The sequence below is a fragment of the Stenella coeruleoalba genome (genome assembly GCF_951394435.1).
Source record: "Stenella coeruleoalba genome assembly, chromosome: 2".
Classification (NCBI taxonomy): Eukaryota; Metazoa; Chordata; class Mammalia; order Artiodactyla; family Delphinidae; genus Stenella; species Stenella coeruleoalba.
This window is the reverse complement of record NC_137147.1, coordinates 170327341-170350662: the sequence shown is the minus strand read 5'-3', so window position 1 is coordinate 170350662 and position 23322 is coordinate 170327341. Positions and strand designations below refer to the sequence as shown.

The 23322-nt window shown below is 39.1% G+C and overlaps 1 protein-coding gene across 2 annotated transcripts in view; it reads left to right on the top strand.

The window, feature by feature from the left end:
* The window catches only part of LOC307182462 (uncharacterized protein C10orf67, mitochondrial), a gene marked incomplete at its 3' end in the record, with an annotated part of 116479 nt that overhangs the window by 66040 nt on the left and 27117 nt on the right, over positions 1 to 23322 (top strand). For both annotated transcript variants that reach the window (XM_079913767.1, XM_079913766.1), the window contains exons 8-10: positions 865 to 930; positions 11415 to 11474; positions 12128 to 12292. In XM_079913767.1, the coding sequence (XP_079769893.1) occupies positions 865 to 930; positions 11415 to 11474; positions 12128 to 12292 (291 nt within the window). The remainder of the gene's footprint in view (positions 1 to 864; positions 931 to 11414; positions 11475 to 12127; positions 12293 to 23322) is intronic.

Here is a 23322-nt window from a genome sequence, read left to right as displayed (position 1 = left end):
TCAGTGTATATACTACATGCAAATTGCAAATGATCATTTAGAATACTGAGGTGGGGCTTCCCTGGTGGCGCAGTGTTTGAGAATCCGCCTGCCAATGCAGAGGACACAGGTTCGAGCCCTGGTCCAGGAAGATCCCACATGCCACGGAGCAACTAAGCCCGTGCGCCACAACTACTGAGCCTGTGCTCTAGAGCCCGTGAGCCACAACTACTGAGCCTGCGTACTGCAACTACTGAAGCCCATGCACCCTGTTCTCCGCAACAAGAGAAGCCACCACAGTGAGAAGCCCACGCACTGCAACGAAGAGTAGCCCCCGCTCACCGCAACTAGAGAAAGCACGTGCGCAGCAGTGAAGACCCAACACAGCCAAAAATAAATAAAGTAAAATAAATTTATAAAAAATAAAATACTGAAGCAAGTCAAGTTGGTACAAAGGCCCAGCAGTATATGCTTTGATGGCTGTTTTCAGTTGTTATGATATATGGCTTGATATGCATATAAATATAGCACCAAAACCTAAAATAAGAGAAATGTTCATATAATGAGTAAAGCAAAATTGCTCTTTTTGATAGAGTAGGACTTGCTTTATTAGACATTGAGTCACATTTCTTGGGGGGTAGGGTGAGAAAGGTTGTAAATAAATTGGCATTTTTATGTATGTTTTGCTTGCTTATATAATAAAAATAATTATATAGTAGTATATCATTATTACATGGTAATCTATGGACATTTAATTTTTGCTTTGATCATATTGGGATCCATTTTCCTCACATTTAGAATCAAAATGTTTCACTAGATTTCACTGAGGAGGACTCTTGAGTGTTTCCTTACCTTTAATCAAAATGTAATATTCCTCTCTTTCAGCTAATCAATGGCAGAGACAAATTACTATGTGAGCTTGAGTTTGAAAAATCATTAGTGCAAGAAATGGTAAGGGGATTTACATTATTTCTTAATAAATTTGAATCCAGGAACTTAATCATGAAAGTTTTATAAACTTTATTTGTAACTGTTTACTGTGAACTCTTCATTTCACCTTTATCCATAATCTAAATGCATGCGTAATTATAAACATTTTTTAATGATTGTTTTGGAGAAAACAATTTGAGTAGTTCTTTAATAAATATACGTACAATGTAGAAGAGTCTTATACAAGAAAGAGTATTACAATTTAAAGCAGTGTACAAAATTTTTGTATTTTATTATAGGGATTAAAAAAAGAAATATGAGAGCCCAGTATTTTGAAGGATTTACTATTTTTAGTTACAAATTGCCGTAAGTGACAACAAAAAAGAGCCCAGCCAGATATTTTGGCATTCTGTGTTAGTCTCATAAGAAAACACTGCCTTTTTATGTTCTTTTAAGCGAACTTTCCAGACGGCTGGTCTTTTATTTTATCAGTTGACTACCCGCCCGCCCCCCCCCAGGCTCCCCGACTTCACCCCCCGTCCAGCTCATGGTGTCGTACTTTGGCTTTCAACTGATCACCACTACTATGTCTTTGTTACAGTAAACTGACTGTGTTTATTATAATCAAAAATAAAACACAGCTTGACTTGCGTTCTAAATGTGCTTGAAAAGAATATGATACTGTTTAGAAGAGAAAAGGTTGTTCATAGGAAATCAACACCACTTCAGATATTGAAACATTCCCTTTTTTACAGCTTGTCACACTTTGTGCCAAGTCATGACTGTTTCCCTAACTCTGTTTTGTTACTCTCAGCACCATGTGTTTTGGGTGCCTTGTCATAGAAATTAATGCAAAACAATGCTCTGGGACTACAATAAAGCCTTCTATGAAACCAACTTGGGAATGCAGGCCAGGAAAAAAATTATGGTTAGCTATCCACAGAAACCATGTGTTAACAAATGTGTTATTTTGAACTCTTTACTTTTAAACCCCTGGCGTATAAAAGTCATCTCCATGAACTGAGTATACGTGGTCGATTTCTGCCCCACCCCCTTCCTCTTCTGTCATTCCCCCCAGTCCAGGAGTTGCTTCTGAAAACAAACAACTAAATGTGCACATTGTCATTAAAATACAAAGTGTTTTTATAGAGTGGGAAGCAGATGTTAAACTGTCAGTTTGTTAGCAGTATCAGAGAAGAAATTAAACTACTCCATCAATGAGTTCATGCCTATGCTAGGAACGGACTACACAGTTCGTGAATTACTTTGCCGCTCTATTTGAACTGTAAGCGGTTAACTGGTGCTATTATATTGCCCATGGGGAACCAATCATGTTTTATTTTGCTGTTTAGAAGTTGAGCACCACGCTTGTTGCCAAGCAGCAAGATCTTGCGTCGCAAACCTCACGACAGCACAAGAGCCTTCAGCGTGTTCAGAGCTGGTCTGGAGGCTCATATTTTCAGTAGAAGGAGTGTACTTAAGGTTCTTCTTAGGACTGGGTTTCCATGGCATAACTTTGGGCCCAACAAGATCACTATTTGGCACCCCCTTCCCCCCACCAAGGGATTCTGTTATTCACTTGGAAGGGAGGCTGGCTTTGTGGCTATTAGGGCTTTCTTTGTTGCTACAGTGCTTTTTTCCAGAAATGGAGATTTGTGATTGTGGCCAGATGGAGGAGTGGAAGAAGGTGGGGTTGACCAGAGTCACTTTGTAAAAATTAAAAGACGTGCTCCCTGAAGGGTTTTTGTTCCATGCTTGTCTATTACTGTTTTCAATACAGTTTATTTTCTGGACTATTAAGAGCCTAGTTTAAAAAGTCAAAGAGGTTGTAGTAAAAAGGCAGGATCAGTAAGTATAGGTAAGCAATAAAGTATGTATGGAACGATGTACCCTTAGTTAGTTTTAGGAGAAGCATATGAAATAATTTTGAATCTTTCTGTGATTCCTATGCTTGGTGGCTTTCCTTTATCCTTTATCCTTTTTTTTGGTCAAATTGAGATATAATCGCCGTATAACATCGTATTAGTTTCAGGTGTACAGCATAATGATGGATTTGATACATGTGTATATTGCAAAATCATCACCACAATATGCCTAGTTACTTAATACCCATCATCACGTGAAGTTACACAGTTTTTTTCTTTTTCCTTTTGGCTGTGCAACACAGCTTGCGGCAGTGAAAGCATGGATTCCTAACCATTGGACCTCCAGGGAATGCCCGTCATAATTTTTTTCGTATCATGGGAACTTTTAAGATTTAGTCTCTTAGCAGCTTTCAAATATACAATACAGTGTTGTTAACTACAGTCACTGTGCTGTACATTACGTCCCCAGGACTTACTTATCTTATAACTGGAAGTTTGTACCTTTTGATCACCTTCACCCATTTTGGTCCCACCTCTACCCCCTGCCTCAGGCAACCACCAATCTGTTTTCTGTATCCAAGAGTTTTTTATTATTGTTGTTGTTGTTGTTTTTTAAGATTCCACATATATGAGATCATACAGTATTTGTCTTTGTCTATCTGACTTGTTTCACTTAGCATAATGCCCTCCAGGTCCATCCATGTTGTCTCAAATGGCAAGATTGCCTTCTTTTTTATGGCTGGATCATATTCCATTGGATAAATATACGACATCTTCTTTATCCATTCATCCATTAATGGACTTTTAGGTTGCTTTCATGTCTTGGCTATTGTAAATAACGCTTCAACGAACATGGGATGCATATATCTTTTCAAGATAGTGTTTTGATTCCTTTGGATAAATACCCAAAAGTGGAATCATATGGTAGTTCCATTTTTAATTTTTTGAGAAACCTGTGTATTGTTTTACATACCGGCTGCACCAATTTACATTCCCACCAACAAGTGCACAAGAGTTCCTTTTTTTCCACATCCTTGACAACACTTGTTACCTCTTGTCTTTTCAGTGGCAACCCATTCTAACAAGTGGGAGGTGATCTCTCATTGTGGTTTTGATTTGTATTTTCCCAGGGATTAATGATGTTGAGCACCTTTTCATGTACCTGTTGGCCGTTTGAACATCTTCTTTGGAAAAATGTCTACTCATATCATCTGCCCATTTTTTAATTGGATTATTTGGGGTTTTGCTATTGAGTTTTATGAGATCACTATGTATTTTGGATATTAACCCCTTATCACATATATGATTTCCATATATTTTCTCCCATTCTGTAGGTTGCCTTTTCATTTTGTTGATTATTTCTTTTGCTGTGCAGAAGTTTTTTAGTTTGATGCAGTCCCAAATTGTTTATTTTTTATTTTGTTACTTGTGCTTTAGGTGTCATATCCAAAAAAAAAATCATTGTCAAGACCCATGTCAAGAAGCTTTTTCCCTATGTTTTCATCTAGTTTTATGGTTTCCTGTCTTACATTTAAGTCCCTCATCCATTCTGGGTTAATTTTATGAGTGGTGTAAGATAGGGGTCTAGTTTCATTCTTTTATATGTGACTGTTCAATTTTCCCATCACCATTTATTGAAGAGACTGTCTTTTCTCCATTGAGTATTCTTGGCTACCATGTCAAATATTAGTTGACCATATTCTTGATTCTGTTCCATTGGTCTAGGTCTCTGTTTTTAATGCTAGCACCATACTGTTTTGACTCTATAGGTTTATAATATAGTTTGAAATCAGGAAGTATGATTCCTCCAGCTTTATTCTTCTTTCTCAGGATTGCTTTGGTTTTTGGGGGACTTTGTGGCTCCATATAAGTTTTAGGATTGTTTTTCTACTTCTGTAAAAAGTGCCGCTGGAATCTTGATAGGGATTATATTGACTGTATAGATGGCTTTGAGTAGTATGGACATTTTAACAATATTAATTCTCCCAATCCATGAGCATGAAGTTTCTTTCCATTTATTTGTATGTTCTTTGATTTATTTCATCAGTGTCTTGTAGTTTTCAGTGTAGAGATTTTTCACCCCCCTGGTTACATTTATCCCTAAATATTTTATTGCTTTTAGTGATATTGTAAATGGCATCATTTTCTTTTTACTCTCACAGATAATTCGTTGTTAGTGTATAGAAATCCTACTGATTTTTATATGTAGATTTTGTAACCTGAACTTTCATTGATCGTGAAGCTAACAAAAAAGAGGGTCCTTATCAGAAAACTACCATAATTGAACTCTTACCCTTAACTAATTTTCTATCTACTTCATCCCAGTGCACCTTATTTCTAGGAACAATCCAGACTTGAGATAGAAAGGAGTTACAAAGGTTGTTCTAGCCGCTCATTCTGAGGGCACAGCATTGAGTTATCTTTGCAGTGGGCTTTGATTCCGTTACTGGTTTCCTTGTTGCCTGAGTTCCCTCTGAGCCATGCTTCAAGTCTGTCCAGTTCTATTACCTGTAACATGCCAGCATTTGGCCATTCAGCTAGAAAACTGATATTTTGGTAACCCAGACATTTACTCTAATAAAATACATGTCTGAATTTCTGTGCCTAGGAACCATCACACATTTCCAGTGGGAATAGATAAATCCATGACCCAAGGGGAGAGTCTTTAGTGGTTATCCTATGTCCCATCATGGTATGTTGGCTGTGGGGTCAGATAACTTGTCTCTTCAGTTCCTGGGTCTTCCAATCAAGATAGACTTATTCAAGGAGCCTCAACTGCACCTAAACCTGATTTAAGTAATGAGATCCTGACTTCAAGCAGATGCCGTTATAGAATGAGATTTTTTGAGGCCTTGGATGAGGATGAATGTATTTTGCATGTGGGAAAAATGTAAAACGTTGGAGCCAGGGGGCAGATAGATGTAGAAAAAGCATTTGAGAAAGTCCAGTATACATTTACGATAAAAGCTCTCAGCAAACTGGGAATAGAAGGAAACCTTCTAAAACTTATAATGGGCACCTACAAAACATAACCGTTAGTACATTGGATAGTGAAAGCCTAAATGTTTTAAGTCTAGGATCAGAAAATGCGACAAGACTCTCTGTTCTTATCACTTCCACTAGACATTGTTTTTTAGGTCCTAGCCAATATAATATGCAAGAAAAAGAAAGAAATGGCATCCAGATTAGAAAGGAAAAAGTAGAACTGTTTTTATTCCCAGATAACCATGATCATTTATATAGGAAATTCTAAGGAATCTACAAAAAAACTACTAGAATTAATAAGTGAATTTAGCAAGGTTACAAAGATCAAAATAATGCATTTCTATGTACTAACAATGAACAATCAAAAATTGAAATTTTAAAAAACTCCAGTTGCGATAACATAAAAATATGAAATGGTTATGGATAAATTTGACAGAAAATGTACAAAACCATACAAAACACTGCTGAGAGAAACCGAAGACTTAACTAGATGGAGAAACATACTGTGTTCGTGATTCAGAAGATGCATGTTACTAATCTGTCAGTTATCTCTAAATTGATTTATAGATACAATACAATCCCAATCAAAATCCCAGCAGGTTTTTTTTTTTTTAATCAACAAGCTCCTCTACAATGTATATGGAAATTCATGGACCTTGAATAGTTAAAACAATTTTGAAAAAGAACAAGCTGGAGAAAGCACTCACACAACCTGAATTCAGCACTTCCTTTAAAGGCACAGTAGTCAAGATAAAGTGATATTGGCATATGGATAAACGTATAGATTGATGGAATAGAATAGAAAGCCAAGAAGTAGACCCTTTGGGTCATATATGATGAATTGATTTCTGACAAAGGTGCCAAGGCAATTCAAGCAGGAAAGGATGATCCTTTCAACAAGTGATGCTGGAATAATTGGATAGCTATAGGCAAAGAATGATCCTCAACCCTTGCCTCATACCTCATATAAAAATTTACTTGAGATGAATCATAAATCTAAATGTAATAGCTAAACCCACAAATTAATAGAATAAGGCACAAGAAAGGATCTTAGTGACATCAGGTTTGGCAGAGATTTCTTTAAATAGTGTAAACTGCATTTCATCAAAATTAAAAACTTTTGCTCTTCAGAATGTTAAAAGAAAACTGAAAAGGCAAGCTACAGAGTTGGAAAAAAATATTTGCAAAACATACCTAACAAAAGATTTGCATCTAGAATACATAAAATGGTCTTACAATTCAGTAACACTGTCAACAGCCCAATTTTTTAAATGGGCAAACAATCTGAACAGACACTTCACCAAAGAAGACGTATGGGTGGCGAACTATGACATGAACAGATGCTCAGCATCATTAATCTTTAGGGAAATACAAATTAAAATCTCAGGGAGATATTATCACTCACTATATACTCACTACACTGACTAAAATGTCAAAATCTGACCGCATCAAGTGTTGTCAAAAGCGAGGAACACCTAGAACTCTCATTTACTGCTGGTGAGAATGTAAAATATCCAACCACTTTAGAAAATATTTAAATACTTTTAAAAATTTATATCTATACTTATCATGTGACCTGGCTATTCCACTCCTAAGTATTTATCTGAGGTAAGTAAAAATGTATATTCACACAAAGACTTGTATGTAAATGTTCGTAGGAGAAATAACCCTGATGTCTATTAATAGGTGAATGGGTAAATAAGTTGTACCTTATCTACCCAGTGGAATACTACTCAGAGATAAAAAGAAATGGATCGTTCTTATACACAGCAACAAGGATGAATCTCAGAAATATTATGTTGAGTGAAAGAAGCCAGACAAAATAAAGAATACCTTTGTACGGTTCAACTTACTTTAAATTCTCATAAATGCAAACTAATGTATAGTGACAGAAAGCAGATCAGTGGTTGCCTGGTGATGAGGCAGGACTGACTGACAAAGAGGCATAAGGAAACTTTTGGGAGTGGTGGGTATGTTCATTATCTTGACTGTAGTGATGATTTCACACGTCATAGAGTTGACAAAGTATGAGTACCCCAAAAATATAAATATGCCCTAAAATCAATTTAATGAAAGACATACTATCCACTAGAAACATAGGCAAAGAGTTGAAAAGTGGGAATTCAGATGAGGAACCTACAAAAATATATCCAATCTCCTCAACAATAAGTGAAACAGAGTAAAACCATGAAGAAACAGTATTGCTCACACCAGATTGATTGTTTAAGAACAAAAATAAAAGGCTTACAGTACTAAGTGTTGGCAAAGTTGTGAAGCAAGGGGAACTTTCATAACTCTCAAAAGGTAGTAGAACTAATTTTGACAATTGTTTGGCAAATCTTCTACTATTGTTTAAGATGAGGATACCTTAGAATGACTCACAAAAGAGAGACATTTTCAAGAATGTTCAGGGCAGCATTGTCGGTAATAGCCCCAAATTGGAAACAATTCAAATGTCCATCTAAACTAGAGTAAATTAAATTAGTTGTGGAATAACTTAGAGTGACAGGTAACAATATGGATGAATCTCACAAACAATATTAGGCTCAAGCTGCAACATTCAAAAGAATGCAACAAGTTTTAAAAGGATTTGGGCAAAAGCTATTAATGTAATTCCCCACACAATCAGATTACAGGAGAAAAATTATATGATATTCTGAGTTGATGCAAATTCTTTGAGAAAAAATAACATTCAAAATAATGCAACAAGTTTTAAAAGGATTTGGGCAAAAGCTATTAATGTAATTCCCCACACAATCAGATTACAGGAGAAAAATTATATGATATTCTGAGTTGATGCAAATTCTTTGAGAAAAAATAACATCCAATCTTATGCACACACAGGTGTGCACATACACACCGCTGTCCCATGAGAAGTAGGAGGAAGTTCTTTACCTTGCTAAAGAGTAAAACCTACAGCAAACAGACTTCTTGGTGAAACACAGGAAGCATTCTCTTTAAAATCAGTACAAGGTAAGGTTGCCTAATACCATTTTTTTAGTTATTTTGGAAATTCTGGCCAGTGTAGTAGAATAAGAAAAAAAGACAGCAAGAGGTGTGAGGAGTAGAATGGAAAACAACAAGACTGTTATTATTCAAAGAGGATGCAATTGTCCACTTAGCCAACCTCGCAAAACACTTAAAGACAAATTATTTAAATTAACAAGATCGCTGGATAGAAGATCAGCACTCTAAAATCAATTGGATTTCTCAATCAAAAATTAGGAGAAATTATAATTTATAAAAATTTATAATTAAATAGCAAAGTTTATAAAGGGCTTATAAATAAATCTCATAAAAATTTGTAAAAATCTCCATGGAAAATAATTATAAAACCTATTGGGACTTCCCTGGCGGTCCAGTGGTTAAGACTTCGCCTTCCAATGCAAGGGGTGCGGGATTGATCCCTGGCTGGGGAGCTAAGATCCCACATGCCTCGCGGCCAAAAAACCAAAACATAAAACAGAAGCAATATTACCAAATTCAATAAAGACTTAAAAAAAATTATTGACTGGGATTAATAAAGACTTTAAAAAAAACTTAAGGGGATTACAAAAACTAAATAAATGGAGAGCTATAACTTAGTCGCCATAGGCAAACTAGATTATCTTAGAGATAATAGTTCTCACCAAACTGATCTCTATATTCAATAAAATTCCAACCAGAATTACTACAAGGTTTTTCATGGAATTGACAAGCTTATTTTAAAATTAATATGGAAGAACAAGGGTCAAGAATAGCTAGGAAACAAAGTGAAACAATGACATGATGGAGTAGGGAGCGATTTCTCCTGTAAGCTATTAATATAAATTTAAGGTAATTAGGACATCATGATACTGGGCCAGGGATAGACCATTGGGAGAAAATAGAGAACCCAGAGCAGAACCAGACATACGTAAATAATATATATCAGTATCACAGATCAATGTAAATAGGGTGGAATTTTCACTAAAGATGCTTAACAATTGATTCAACAATTGCATGAAATGAAACTGGCTCCCTACCTCACATGATGCATACCTATTTTGTATGGATTAAGCATTCAAATATAAAGGGAAAACAGTCTTTTAAAATTCTAGGGAACAAATCATATGAACTCCAAGTAGAAATTATTGCCTAAACAAGACACAAAATAAAGCATAAAAGGAAAGTTAAAAATTTCAACCCCACAAAAATTAAGGGCCCCTTTTCACCAGAAGACCCCCTCAAAGAAAGTTTAAAATCTAGCCACCAATTTGGCAAAGATATTCGCACCATTTATGTATTCACAAAGCTGTTTTCAGGAATACGTGAATAACTCCTTCAAATCAATAAGAAAAAAACCACCCAATAGAAAAATGGGCAAAAGTTTTTAACAGGCCCTTCACAAAAGAGGAAACTCAATGGCCAATGAACATTGATTGAAAATGTGCTTGATTTCATTAATAATATAAAAGTACCAAGTGTTGGTGAGAATGTGGAGTAGAGAATTCTCATAAACTGCTGGGGACTATGTATATTGTTACCAAAACTTTGGAAAACAAATTTGGGTTATCTTCTGAAGCTGATCATTCTCTTAACATATGCCCCAGAGTTCCGCTCCTAGGCATATAATGTCACACAGAAGATCCCTAGCACATGTGCCTGGGGGAACAGGTACAGGAACATTCAAAGCCATATTATGTATAAAAGAAATTAGAATTTCCCAAATGTTCATTGACAGCGAATGGATTAATAAATTATGCTCTACTCATACACTTGAATACAGCAGCCAATATGAATGAACCGTTTCCAGTATCAACATGGGTTAATTTCAGAAACTATGGAACAAACAAGTGGAGGAAGAACACATACATTATGATTTTTAAACAAGGTTTAAAAATAAGCAAAACTAAATTTGTATATTGTTTAAGGATACCAATGGGGTAAAAAGATAAGCCTATAAAAGCGACAAAAAATTATCAAAAAAATAAAAGGGAATCCCGAGCACAAAATTCAGAATAGTGATTACCTGGTTGGGAGGGTGGTGGTCATGGGACACTTACAATTACACAGGGAGATTCAACACTGTAGCTATTGTTCTCTTCCTCAAGTCGGATGGTCATATTTTTATTATTTCTAACTAACATTTGCACTGCTTCCTTTTTTGGTATATATAAAAAATTTTTTTTAATTGAAGCATTTAATTAATTTTTTTCCCAACCTCATGGCTTGTGGGAATCTTAGTTCCCCCACCAGGGATTGAACCCACCCCCTGCCCCCAACAGTGGAAGCTCAGAGTCCTAACCACTAGACGCCCAGGGAATTCCCTAATTGGAGCATTTTAGAAACCCATTTTCTGCTAGAACCTAAATGCTTGATGGCAAGGTTTATGTATTATTTATTCTAAGAGTCTAGTGCAGTGCCTGGTACACAATAATGTTAATAAAATAAATACACATAAGCAAACAATTGCATGTTTTCCTATAATCTCTATTATAAAGTACTTTTTTTTCTGGGTGCAAATTTATTTTCTCTTCTAATTTACATTCAGTATTATAATTTATATTCCTATAATAGTTTGGACAGTGAAATGGTTTAAAATGCCACTCTTCCATTGCTTAAGAAGTTTACCAAAAATTCTCTTTCTTAATCTTTGCAAATGATAACAAATGACATGGGTCTTTAATTTCACAGGTTAATAAACAGAAAGCGGACCTTGAAATGACAAGAAAGTTGGATGCCATAGTCGCCAAGGTTTGCATTTAAATTCTTTTTTTTTTTTCCTTTTACTCTGTTAATTTCTTATTTGGGCATCTGGCTTGAAGAACCTATACACACCATCCCGAGGCTTTTCACTTTCCCACATCCAAGTTTGAAGGAGAAAACACTTAAAAATGAGGCAAGACGTGTGCATGGGAGATGAGGGACTGGTGGGTGAGAGCAGTGAGGAGGGAGTGAGAATGGAAGGTGTCACTGGCATCCCAACCCCCGGGCTCAATGCCCTGGCCCTTCAGACTCCTGTCCCGTCGCTCCTGCCTGCGGCCCCCGACGCCCACCTCCACCTCCGTACAAATACGACACCCACCTCAAGCTACGACCTCACCCCACTCCACCAAGACCCCACCTTTCCAGGTGCTTCCAGAAAACACTGATCTCTTGGTATGTTTTTCTTAGCACTCGAGCATCTGTGGGAGGAATGGAAAATTGGGCCTCACCTGCAAATGAAATCAGGCAGGAGCGGGGGCGCTGGGGGACCAGGGATGGTGGGACAGGGAGCAAGAGTAGATCCAGGCCCTTCGGGACTGCGATTCTAGCTCAGGAGAGGAGGACAAGGGAGGAAAAGAGAGGGAGGCGAATCGGAGGCATGTATAGTGGGAATAACAGAGCTGGCTCTTTTTCTGTGCCAGAGCCCCAGAGCCATCAAGGAGAAAGAAACCACCTTGTCCCCGTGGCCCTCACAGCCCGGGAGTGCAGGCGCTCCGAGGCCACGTTCTTCCTTCACTGTTTCATTGCCTTCTAAGGCCAAAAGAGTCAAGAGTCCAAAGAAGGCTTCAAAGGAAGAGCATCCTACGGTAAGACCCACCCACAGGACCACACCCCGGGACACCTTCACCTGCAAACAGTCTCAGACACCCGATTCCCCCTACTCCCTCTGCGTGCATCTGGGCAGGGGGCTCTGGCTTCTCTTCCCCTCACCGATGCGTCCTCATCAGGCCCCTTACCTTATCCAGGAGGATGCCACCGTTGTCCTGAGCGTGGTGGTTTATTTGGCTTAGTCACCATGGCTTCGTGGATCTCTATTAAATTAGCAACACAGAGAAGCCACATTCCAAGCGCTTTCTAGTGTGTATAATCTCTAACTCATGACTGCCCAGTATCTATCAGAGGCTTCCTGGAGACTCCCTGAAAGATGTGCAGTTGGAAAGTCCATTTGCTCATGGACTATTCTTTTTTTTTAAATTAATTAATTAATTAATTTTTGGCCGTGTTGGGTCTTCATTGCTGCACACCGACTTTCTCTAGTTGTGGCGAGCAGGGGCTACTCTTCGTTGCGGTGTGCGGGCTTCTCATTGTGGTGGGTTCTCTTGTTGTGGAGCACAGGCTCTAGGCGCATGGGCTTCAGTAGTTGTGGTGCACGGGCTTCAGTAGTTGTGGCACACGGGCTTCAGTAGTTGTAGCACATGGGCTCTAGAGTGCAGGCTGAGTAGTTGTGGCGCACGGGCTTAGTTGCTCCGCGGCATGTGGAAGCATTGCAGAGTGGGGTTGGAGACAGGGACAGGGCAACCCCTTCCCTACAGCAAACCCAGGGCTCGAACCCATGTCCCGTGCATTGGTAGGCAGATTCTTAACCACTGCGCCACCAGGGAAGCCCTGCTCATGGACTATTCTAAATCAACCGTGGACTAGCTCATGCAATAGAGACATACATCCATGAATTATATGCTAGTAACCTCCTTACCCCCAGATAATCAGAGTTGCTTCTACCTGGCCTACGGCGGTGCCATTGGTCTATATTAAAGGGCATATCAAGAAGTAGGTCTGTGATGTTCGTCTCAATGTTGGCTTATTGTGTGGACTGTGCAGAGACACTGCTCACTGCATTACCCAATACCTCCCTTTAAAATGATCCTGTGGCGAACTTTCTTCTGAGCTTAGTTATGGGAATAGTTGCATTTCTCTGAACAATCGATCTATCTTGTGGGCCCTGTGAATCGTGCAACCGGTCAAAGCTTCTTTTCCACGTTGACGTTTAGAAAGCTTAGAGGCTGATGGGTGACACATATGGCCAAGGTACAGCACTTCCTGGAAAGAGTCTGTCCACTAGAATCTTTTGGTTTCCCAGACTCTTTTGTCTTGTTTCTACGTGTCCCCGTGTTCTCCCTCCTTCTCCCCCAGGGGGCGGAATCTACCTCTCCAACACTCAGGGCAGGAGAACAGAGCAGAATCATGCTCGCTGTGGCATCCTTGCTCCAAACGGGGGCAGGAAAAGGTATAGCCCTCTCGCTCACTCACCAGGCAGATGGGTCACCACTCGAACCCACCACTTTCTCTCCTTTCGGAGGAGAAAGAGGGAAGTAGAGCAGCAGGTAGAGGGAGGCCGGGGTGTTAATACTGGTGGCAGTCACTCCACTTGGAAGGAAACCCCAGGACTTGAGAAAAAGCATTCTCCTCTAAGAGCGCTTCCACTTTGCAGAGAGTTAGGAAGTATCAACAACTGGAATTTCCTGAGGGGGAGAAGGACATTTGGGGAATGCGGCACATGACTGACCAATGACTGGGTTCTAGAAGTAAGATTTTTAGAATCCAGATCTGGGAAGTATTTGGTGGGGGTGGGTGGGGGGAGGAGGCCCACAACAAAGCAAGAAAACAAAAAGCAACACCCCGTCCCCGGGGCTGAGCATGCAGGGCTGCCTGCTGACCTGGGGCGGGGGGCCCAGCCTTACTGGGCGAGGGGCTGTAGTCCAAGCCTGGGACTTAGGGAGTCTGTGGCCGAGGCAGTGTCCTGTTCCATAAACCTCTGTCAGCTGCCTTGAGATCAGGGTGTGTGCCAGGGGTCTGTGGTCTGAGGCTCTGAGATGATGGCAGGAGCATTGCAGAGTGGGGTTGGAGACGGGGACAGGGCAACCCCTTCCCTACAGCAAACCCAGGGCCCTAACTAAATCCTAGAATTGCAGACTAGAAACTCCAAAGTCCCGAATTTACCCATCAAAATTGAGCTTCCAAAGTCCCAACGACAAGGGGCAGAAATACCACTGTTCTCCCCTACAGGAAAGACACCATGAAGGGGAGACAAAGGCAGACAGCGTCTCTGAGAAGGTGTCATTTCAGTAGGGTTTTCTCCTAGTGTCACAGTCTCTCCTTCTGACCGTAATGACTGTTATCTAGATGTTTCCGAAGCTTAAGAGTACATTTTGTCAGCTGGGAGACTCGGAAGTTAATGTGTAACTTTTACTTATTGTAAAAATTGGACTGGGGGAGGGGAGAGATGACATAAGCTGGAGTTTACATTTTCATAGGAATTGACTCGATTTTAAATGGAAATATATTTTTCTAGCTCACCGTTATTACTCTCATATACACTTTTGTTAATAATGATCCTATTATAAAGAGTGTTCCCTTCCATCACCTCCCCATGTGGTGTATTCTTCATTGTAGATTAGCTCTCTCTATATGCACTCTGGTTACCATTTTCCTGTTTCTCTCCTTTAAATATTTTATTATATTGAGGTAGTTGGACTTCTTAAAAATTGTCTTTAAAGGGTTTTGTCATCTTGACCACGTGTAAATGACCAAACAGAGAGCTTGCTGCAGGAAGTTTTTACATCAGTCATTTACCTTATCTAATTAATCATACTTATTTTTTGAAATCTGTGTCATTCGGTGGGAACAGCACACGTGCTTCACCCAGCGGCGCACACAGTGATAAACTGAGTGTTCAACCAGTCTGAAAAGCACAATAGGAACATTGCTGTGTGATTTCTATTTATGAAATATTTCACAACATGAAATTTGTATTTGGACAGCGTTTTTGTGTAAAGTTTATTTTTTGATAGCTGTAAAACATTTCAAATACTGAGGTTTCACAAAGCAAGGTTAACTTACATTCCCAGGTTTCCCTCCCACAGCCCCCGCTCCAGGGTAATTAGTTAATTAAGGCTGCACCCAGTAAATGCTTCCCTGGAAGACTTCTGAGCTTCCATGGGGTCACCTGTCTGCGCTGATGGAACATATGGTGCGCGCTTAGATCTGCAGAAAGCATCAGGACCCTTCCATGTGGGAAATGGGACAGGGGACAAAGTCAGTCGTATTCCCATTCTTAAAGTTCATTCAATACAAAGCAATTTGGACATAAGGAAAAACTTTAATAAAAGCTCTAGAATGTTGTTCTTTAAACATTCAAGAATTGCAAGGTGAAGTACTTTTGCAATAGTTTTGCAAGTATGACCGTAGTCACCCTGCAAGCTAGTAATTTTTTAAAAATTATTATTACTATGGGATATGGAATTATTATGGGTGTAGAGTATTATAGGCAAGGTGGGTGAAAGGAAGATCTTTCCCATTCCTCTCCTGTACATCCCTTTTATTTGATTGAGCTGCCTGTGAAGTTGAAAATACACTCCATCAGAGAAGAAAATCATATAACCTGTTCATTGTTTCATTATTTCGTTATTTTTCCCCTGGGCTTGCCTTCATAAAGCAGGTAGTTCATAGTTCTGCAGAGCTGTGTGAAAAAGCCAGCATTTTGCTCATTGTTGACCTGGCAGCCCAGGGTGGTGGAGTCATACAGAGCTAGGACAGTCCCGGACACGTGTACGGTTGTATGGTCTTCAGGGACTGTCAAAGGATATTTACTGTATTTTGATAGATTATGTTGACACAAAAGAATTTTCCTTATCGCACTGGATCTTTGTTTTCTAATGGGAGTAGCTTTTTTTTTTTTTTTTTTTGGCTGTGCCGTGCGGCTTGCCGGGGTCACAGCGGTGAAAGCACTGAGTCCTAACCACTGGACCGCCAGGGAATTCCTGAATAGGAATAACTTTAAAATGTAGAGATAATTGAAATCATACACAACAATTACTTGTTTTTTATTTTAAAATCAAATTTGTCATTTGCCGCTAAAGTGAATGCATCTTTAGATTCTGTTGTCAGAGACCAAAATTGAAAAATCTGAGTAATACCATATTTAAACTTCAACTGAAAGGTGGCATTGACTTTCTGTATTATTCTACTCTAAGTAGTTTGATGATAAATAAGTACTTTCAGTATATTTGGGACTGAAAATATTTTGGTGAAAATAATACCCAACGTTTGTTCCACAAATGAAAAATGGTTTTTGTTAAAAATCACTTGATTTTTAACAAAAAATCAAGTGATGGCGCAGTGGTTGGGAGTCCGCCTGCCGATGCAGGGGACACAGGTTCGTGCCCTGGTCTGGGAGGATCCCACATGCCACAGAGCGGCTGAGCCCATGAGCCATGGCCGCTGAGCCTGCGCGTCCGGAGCCTGTGCTCCGCAACAGGAGAGGCCACAGCAGTGAGAGGCCCGCGTACTGCACAAAAAAAAAAAAAAAAAAAAAAAAATCACTTGAAAGGTTTTATGCTTTGTCTTCTTGTTTATTTTTGCTGGGGAAGAATAATAACATTTTACTTGTAGAGTTTGCAATATTTAAGTATAATTTCATTTAAGGGCTTAAGATTGTTGTGGAAATCAGGAAAAGAAGAGATTAGTATCAATTGCTATTCTTCCCTGGACACTCTGAGCCATAGGGCAGATGCTAGGTCCTGACCACATGTAATATCACCTTGGTGGTAACAGAGGAAATGTCATTCAGGAGCCCACAGGGCAGCCACCTGACCCCTCACACTGCATGGTGTGCTTTATTCCATTTACCTGGGTTTCAGCTGTGGGTTTCTTTCCAGTTCTCCCTGGGAATTGGGGCCAGTCTTGAACACCAGGTCATTTGCCAGAGTCCTGACACTGCTGGGACTTGGGTCTCACCCCCTGAACATTTGACATGCTGCCACCCATCCTAACTGCCATCATTGCATGTACTAGTTCTGCTGTGAATTCTATTACAAACACTGTCATAGAACAGCTTTAATACTGACGTTCACCACCGTCAACCTGAGGTAGCTACACCCCACTGGATGCCGGCATTGGACTATCAGCCACCCTCTCCGGGTCCAGCTCTTCCAACTTGTCAGTTTCTCCAGCCCTGACCTCTTCAGGTTTCTCCTCAAACCCTAGGGATTAGTTTGTATAAATTACAACATATTTCAATTCCCCTTTCTTTAGGAATGTATTTTCGTGGAGGGTGGTACTTAGACTTTTCTTCATGTAATGCCTCAGTTGTAGTCTCCATTCGTTCATCAAAAAACTAAACTAATTAAAGGAAAGCTATTTGTTTCCCCTTATTCACCTATTACATATTGCTGCTAACTTGCATTTGTGATCAACTTTAGATAACCAAGGATAGCTCACTGAATTGATTTTATGCCAGCCAAATCCAAAAGTTCTTATGTTTTGCTAGCCTATGCAGCCTTATTAGGGAATCAGGTATACTGATTTTTAGGCTTTTAAAAAATCTTGAATATAGCCTGAGGATCTCCTTCACTAATTTCTATGTGGGAAACATTCTTCTGTTGACTATATGAATATATATATATATATCTCCAGAATAGAGTAAGGAGTTGCCTATAACCAGTGCCATGAAGTGTTATGGAGTCCAGTTAATCCAATGGCTGAAAGCATATGGTGGACCCATACTGTGTTTCATGCCACCAGAACTGATAGACATGAGCCTGAACGTCCTAGAGAGTAATTCTGGTGGTCTTTCTCTCTAGTTGAATATATGCAAGTGGATTCTGATTAAGATTCATAACATTTCTGTCTGGTTTACATTAAATAAGGCATAAGTGTATTTTAAAAGTAAATTTTATACTTAAATTAGAAAGATTTCAATCGTTTGGGATTCTTATACAACCACTGGAATAGCTAGGAGAACATCTATTAGGAAAGCAACAAAAAAAAGATTTCAGACCGAAGCACCCAAGCAGCTGGTTGATATGAGATCAGTGAGAAGTCATTGCAATTTGTAGGAACCCCTGGAAATCTCCCACCAAATAGCTTAGTCTTCAGCAGTAAAGATAGTGTTTAAGAGTTCTCCAGAAAGTCACTGTGCAACTCATATTTGTCCATTCGTCTTGCTCAAAATGCCTTTGGATGATCTTTTCCAATGTGTCCCTCAAAAGTACAGTTCTTTGGAGTTTCTAACATGTTATATTCTTCAGAAGATTATAATTTAATATAGATACTTTCATGTAACAAAAATGGATATGATTTGCCATGGCAAAGTTTGCATTTGACACCTTCATTTATACCATTTCTGGAGCTTTTTTTTTTTTTTATATATATCTAAGTTTCTGCCCGGTATCATCTTCTTTCTTCCTGAAGAACTTCCTTTTGCAGTGATTATAGTGCAGGTCTGCTGGCAACAAATTCTCTCAGCTTTTGCTTGTTTGAAAAAAACTTTATTTTGCCTGTTTATTTTATTTATTTATTTTTTGTGGTATGCGAGCCTCTCACTGTTGTGGCCTCTCCCATTGTGGCGGACACGCAGGCCCAGCGGCCACGGCTCACGGGCCCAGCCACTCCGCGGCATGTGGGATCTTCCCGGACCGGGGCACGAACTCGTGTCCCCTGCATCGGCAGGCGGACCCTCAACCACTGTGCCACCAGGGAAGCCCTTGCCTGTATTTTTGACAGATTTTTTTCTGAGTATGGAAGCCTGAGTTGACAGTTTCTTTTCTTTAATACTTTGAAGATGTCACTCCCTTATCTTTTGTCTTGCATAGTTTCAGACAAAAAGTCTACTGTATATTTTAACTTTGTTTCTCTGTCTGTAATGTGTCTTTTACTTTGGAATGCCTTTAGAACTTTTTCTTTCTCTTTGCTTTTCAACAGTTAGACTATAATGTGTTTTGGAGTGTTTGTTGTTCCTCTCTCTTTCTTTCTCTCTGTCCTAATGGACTTTCTTGAATTTGGGGTTTGGTGTCTTTCATTAACTCCTTACCATTATCTTTAATTATGTCTCTTGCCCTATTCTCTCTTCCTTCTCCTTCTGAGATTCTGATTACACATATGTTAGACCATCTGATATTGTCCCCAAATTCTTGGATATTCCGATCATTGATTTTAAACGACTTTTTCCTCTTTGTGTTTCAGTTTGGGGTATTTTTTTGACCTACCTTCAAATTTACTAATTGTTTTCCTCAGCTGTATTGATTAATCAAAGAAATTAATTTCTTCATCTTTTTAAAAAATTTCTAATATTTACATTTGACTTTTTTTTTACATTTTCCAAATCTCTGCTGAAATTATCTATTGCTTACCATCTATATTGTTCACTTTTTCTCCTAGGTTCTTTAACATTTTAATTATAGTTAAAGTCCTCATCTGATAGTTCCATGATCCATGGGTTATCTTTGAATCTGATTCTGTTGATTGCTTTGTCTCCTGACAATAGGTTCTTTTCCTTTTTGTCTGTCTCATAATTTTCGATTGAATATCAGTCATCATGTGTAGAATAGTAGAGACTGAAATAAACAGTGTTCACACGTGGAAATGGCATGCCTCTTCCTGTAACAGACTGTTATTGTAAGCGGTAGAGCCAATCTAGCCAAAAGTTGAATTGAGTTTGGTTGTAGCTATGGTTCCTTTTAGTGGGCCACAACCTTGATGTTCTTGCAGTGGGTGTGTGCTTAGAATGGGAATGAGGGTAACAGAGTGCTTTTCTCTGTGTGCTGCTCCACCTTTAGCTTTCAGCAGAACTATCCACCTGTGCCACCGAGTAAGTCTCTCTCTATGCTCTTATGCCTTCCTTGGTAATAGACTGCTATTGCTTGGTACTTCACAGGTGAGGGCAGAAAGAGTTCTCTGTTGTTCTAAAGCAAACTTACTCTTTGGGAAGTGCTGTGTGCCTGTGGCTCTTGTCTATTTTTGAAAGAATTTTGAAATTGAATTCTAATAATTTTGTTAGAAGAAAATTCACCAGTGATATATGGAGGTAAATGTTCTGTTTTGCCTTCTGGCTTACGCAGTGATCAGTGCCTGACTGCATACAGCCTCCTAGTCTATCCTCAGTGCTCTCAATTCTTAAGTCTCTTCTTTCCAGACTGTAAGCACACAGGCTGCTTCTCCTCTCTTCCTATGGTTGCATCACTCTCCCCTCCCCACCCACCACCATAGCTAGCACCTGCTGGCACATTACTGGTATTCAGAATTAGTTCTTTGCTTAGAAGGTAATCAGAAAAAAAAATGATAATATGGAAGTCAAGATTAATGAAATTTTAGGGACAGAATATCATCTTTCTTCATGAGTTAGAAACATTGTTTTGATAGAAATATATTTGATGGTTTAAAGGAGAGACTCAAGGAGGCATTAAACCCAGAAGGAACGGCCCAAGTTTCAGAAGAGGGATGTTTGTGGAAATTGGGAGAAATGAAAGAATGTGATGAGTCTTTGATTGACAAGAAAAGGAGAAAGAGGATATGATAAGGAATCTGGTTGATCATATGACAGTTAATAAACATAATTGCACTCCTGTTATTACAAACCTTGGCTGTTGATTCCAAATTTAGATTATATTTATTAAATGTTGGGTGTTTTTTTAACATGTTTTAAGTGCTTAAACTGGGAAACAAATTTAAGAATCATAATTCTTAAATTTCTGTTGTAAATAAAACTTACTTCTTAATTTTATAGACTTTTAGCTATAAATATATATACAAATTCAAAAAAAGAGAAATATTTATAATGAATTATGTCTAGTCACAATGTTCGATTATCTTTGTAATTATTTAATTTACATTTTCCTACTTAGGAAGTTATCTCCTTTTCTATTACCACTCATTTTCACCTCTATCTACTGTTTAGCAGTCCAGTGTTTGCACCTGTCAATGAAGTAGCCACATAAAGACCAGCACATGTATTCCAGAGAAAATGGAACGCCAGCAGCTGGCAAAACAAAATGACAGTTTAATGTGGACAGAGCCAGGATTGAATATAACGTGCTATAGCGGGAGTTGAAAGTTCAACTCAAACTGGAGAGCAAACACTCTAGTCTACATGTGGTGCTTTTTTTTTAATGAAAAGAGAAGCTATCTTTGTCATTGTCAGAGTATTGTCTTTGGGAGAGATTGAATATTTATTTGCTTTACAGAAGATATGGTTTAGCACAGTTTTATCTGTAGTTATTACAGAGTTGATCATTATATGAGAGTTGGGAAAAAGGAGCCTTGAAAATTGGAACTAATTTTTACTGTATGCAAATTTAAATACAGAATCTTTTTTTTCCTTTCTAAAATTTTTAATTTAATTTTATTTATTTATTATTTTTGGCTGCGTTGGGTCTTCGTTGCTGTGTGCGGGCTTTCTCTAGTTATGGCAAGTGGGGGCTACTCTTCGTTGCAGTGCGTGGGCTTCTCATTGTGGTGGCTTCTCTTGTTGTGGAGCACGGGCTCTAGGCTTCAGTAGTTGTGGCACACAGGCTCAGTAGTTGTGGCTCGTGGGTTCACTAGTTGTGGCTCGCAGGCTCTAGAGCACAGGCTCAGTAGTTTTGATACATGGACTTAGTTGCTCCGTGACATGCAGGATCTTCCCAGACCAGCGATCGAATCCGTGTCTCCTGCATTGACAGGTGGATTCTTAACCACTGCGCCACCAGGGAAGTCCCAGAATCTTTTTTTTTTAATAAACTTTCAGTTACTGATATGACTTCAGATAGAGTGAAATAAATATAAATGCCTTTCTAAGTGGAAACTTATTTTGTTTTGCCAGTTTGTTTTCCTAACTTCCTGTGGATTCGTTTTTAAAATTTGGGTTGGTTTATTCCCATTAACATACGGGCAAGTGCCCTCCAAAGCTTGGGGCTCTTACTCCCATGATTTCCTTGGTCTACTGTTAACCAAATGGCAGTGAATTCACTGTGTACTCCTCATGTCCTGGTCAGAGAGGCAGTTCAAGCGGATTGTGTTCTTTGAGAACAAACAGGTAGAGGGAGCCCCAAAAGTGCATGCCTCCCATGACTTGGGTGACCCCAACGTATTCGAAGCCAAGGAAGGCTAATGATAACCACGATTCTCACTGTTTTGTTAAATAGGTGTTGCTAGGCCTCAGGCTTTGTTTTTGGCTAACTTCCTGCCACATGGGCCTTGGGGAGACTGAGTCACTATGCTGGTGGTTGTAGGTGGTAGGTTTCTCTAGGAAGGTGTGCAGACAACCAAGGGAACTATAATCTTGGTAGTTCTAGGACCACCAGAAAGCTCCTCAGGACTGAGGGGACTGATGGAGTAGGAGTTAGAGTTTAGTGAACTAAGGTAAGAGCAATGGGTTAGGGTCCGAGTTCAGGATTAAGTCCATGCTGAAAATTCTCCTATCAGCCAGGGGATAATCAGGAATTATCAGCAGGGAGTTCGTAGATCACCATATAGAAGTTTACATATATTGACATCATAATAAAGGCAACCACAGTAAGAGCTGAACATTTGCAAATAAAAAATCAGGCACGCGAGGGAAGAGAGAAGATGGAAGGTAATTCGAATGCTCTAAATTCTTAATGTTTATTTGTGGGGAGCCCAAAAAATAAAGGCTACTGTTTATTTATAATGATAATGACGAGAAAAACTAAAACAAAACCAAACCCTTGGCTTCTGGGAAGTGAGAGTTTTATGTTCACGTATACTATCTGCAGTTTATTTTTAAAATATGTGCGTGCATTCTCTATCGCTAAAAATCTAAAGTAACAGGGATGGTGAAATCAATAGGTTAGTGTATAGAAGTGAATGGTAATATGTGTGATGTGCCTGGCACATAGTAGGCACTCAAAAACTTGTAACTTTTATGGCTGTTAATTACAAATTTTGTTACGTGGCAGCTAATGTCAGCTGGGTTCTCTCTGCCCCTTCAGATACGAGTAAAGTTGGCTCAAACCCACATTCTGTGCTTTGTGGCAGCCGAAAACGTGTCCACTTGTTTCTCCAGACACCCATGGCATCTTCTGGTGGTTGTTGTTATGTCTGGGCTCCTTCTTCCACTGAAACG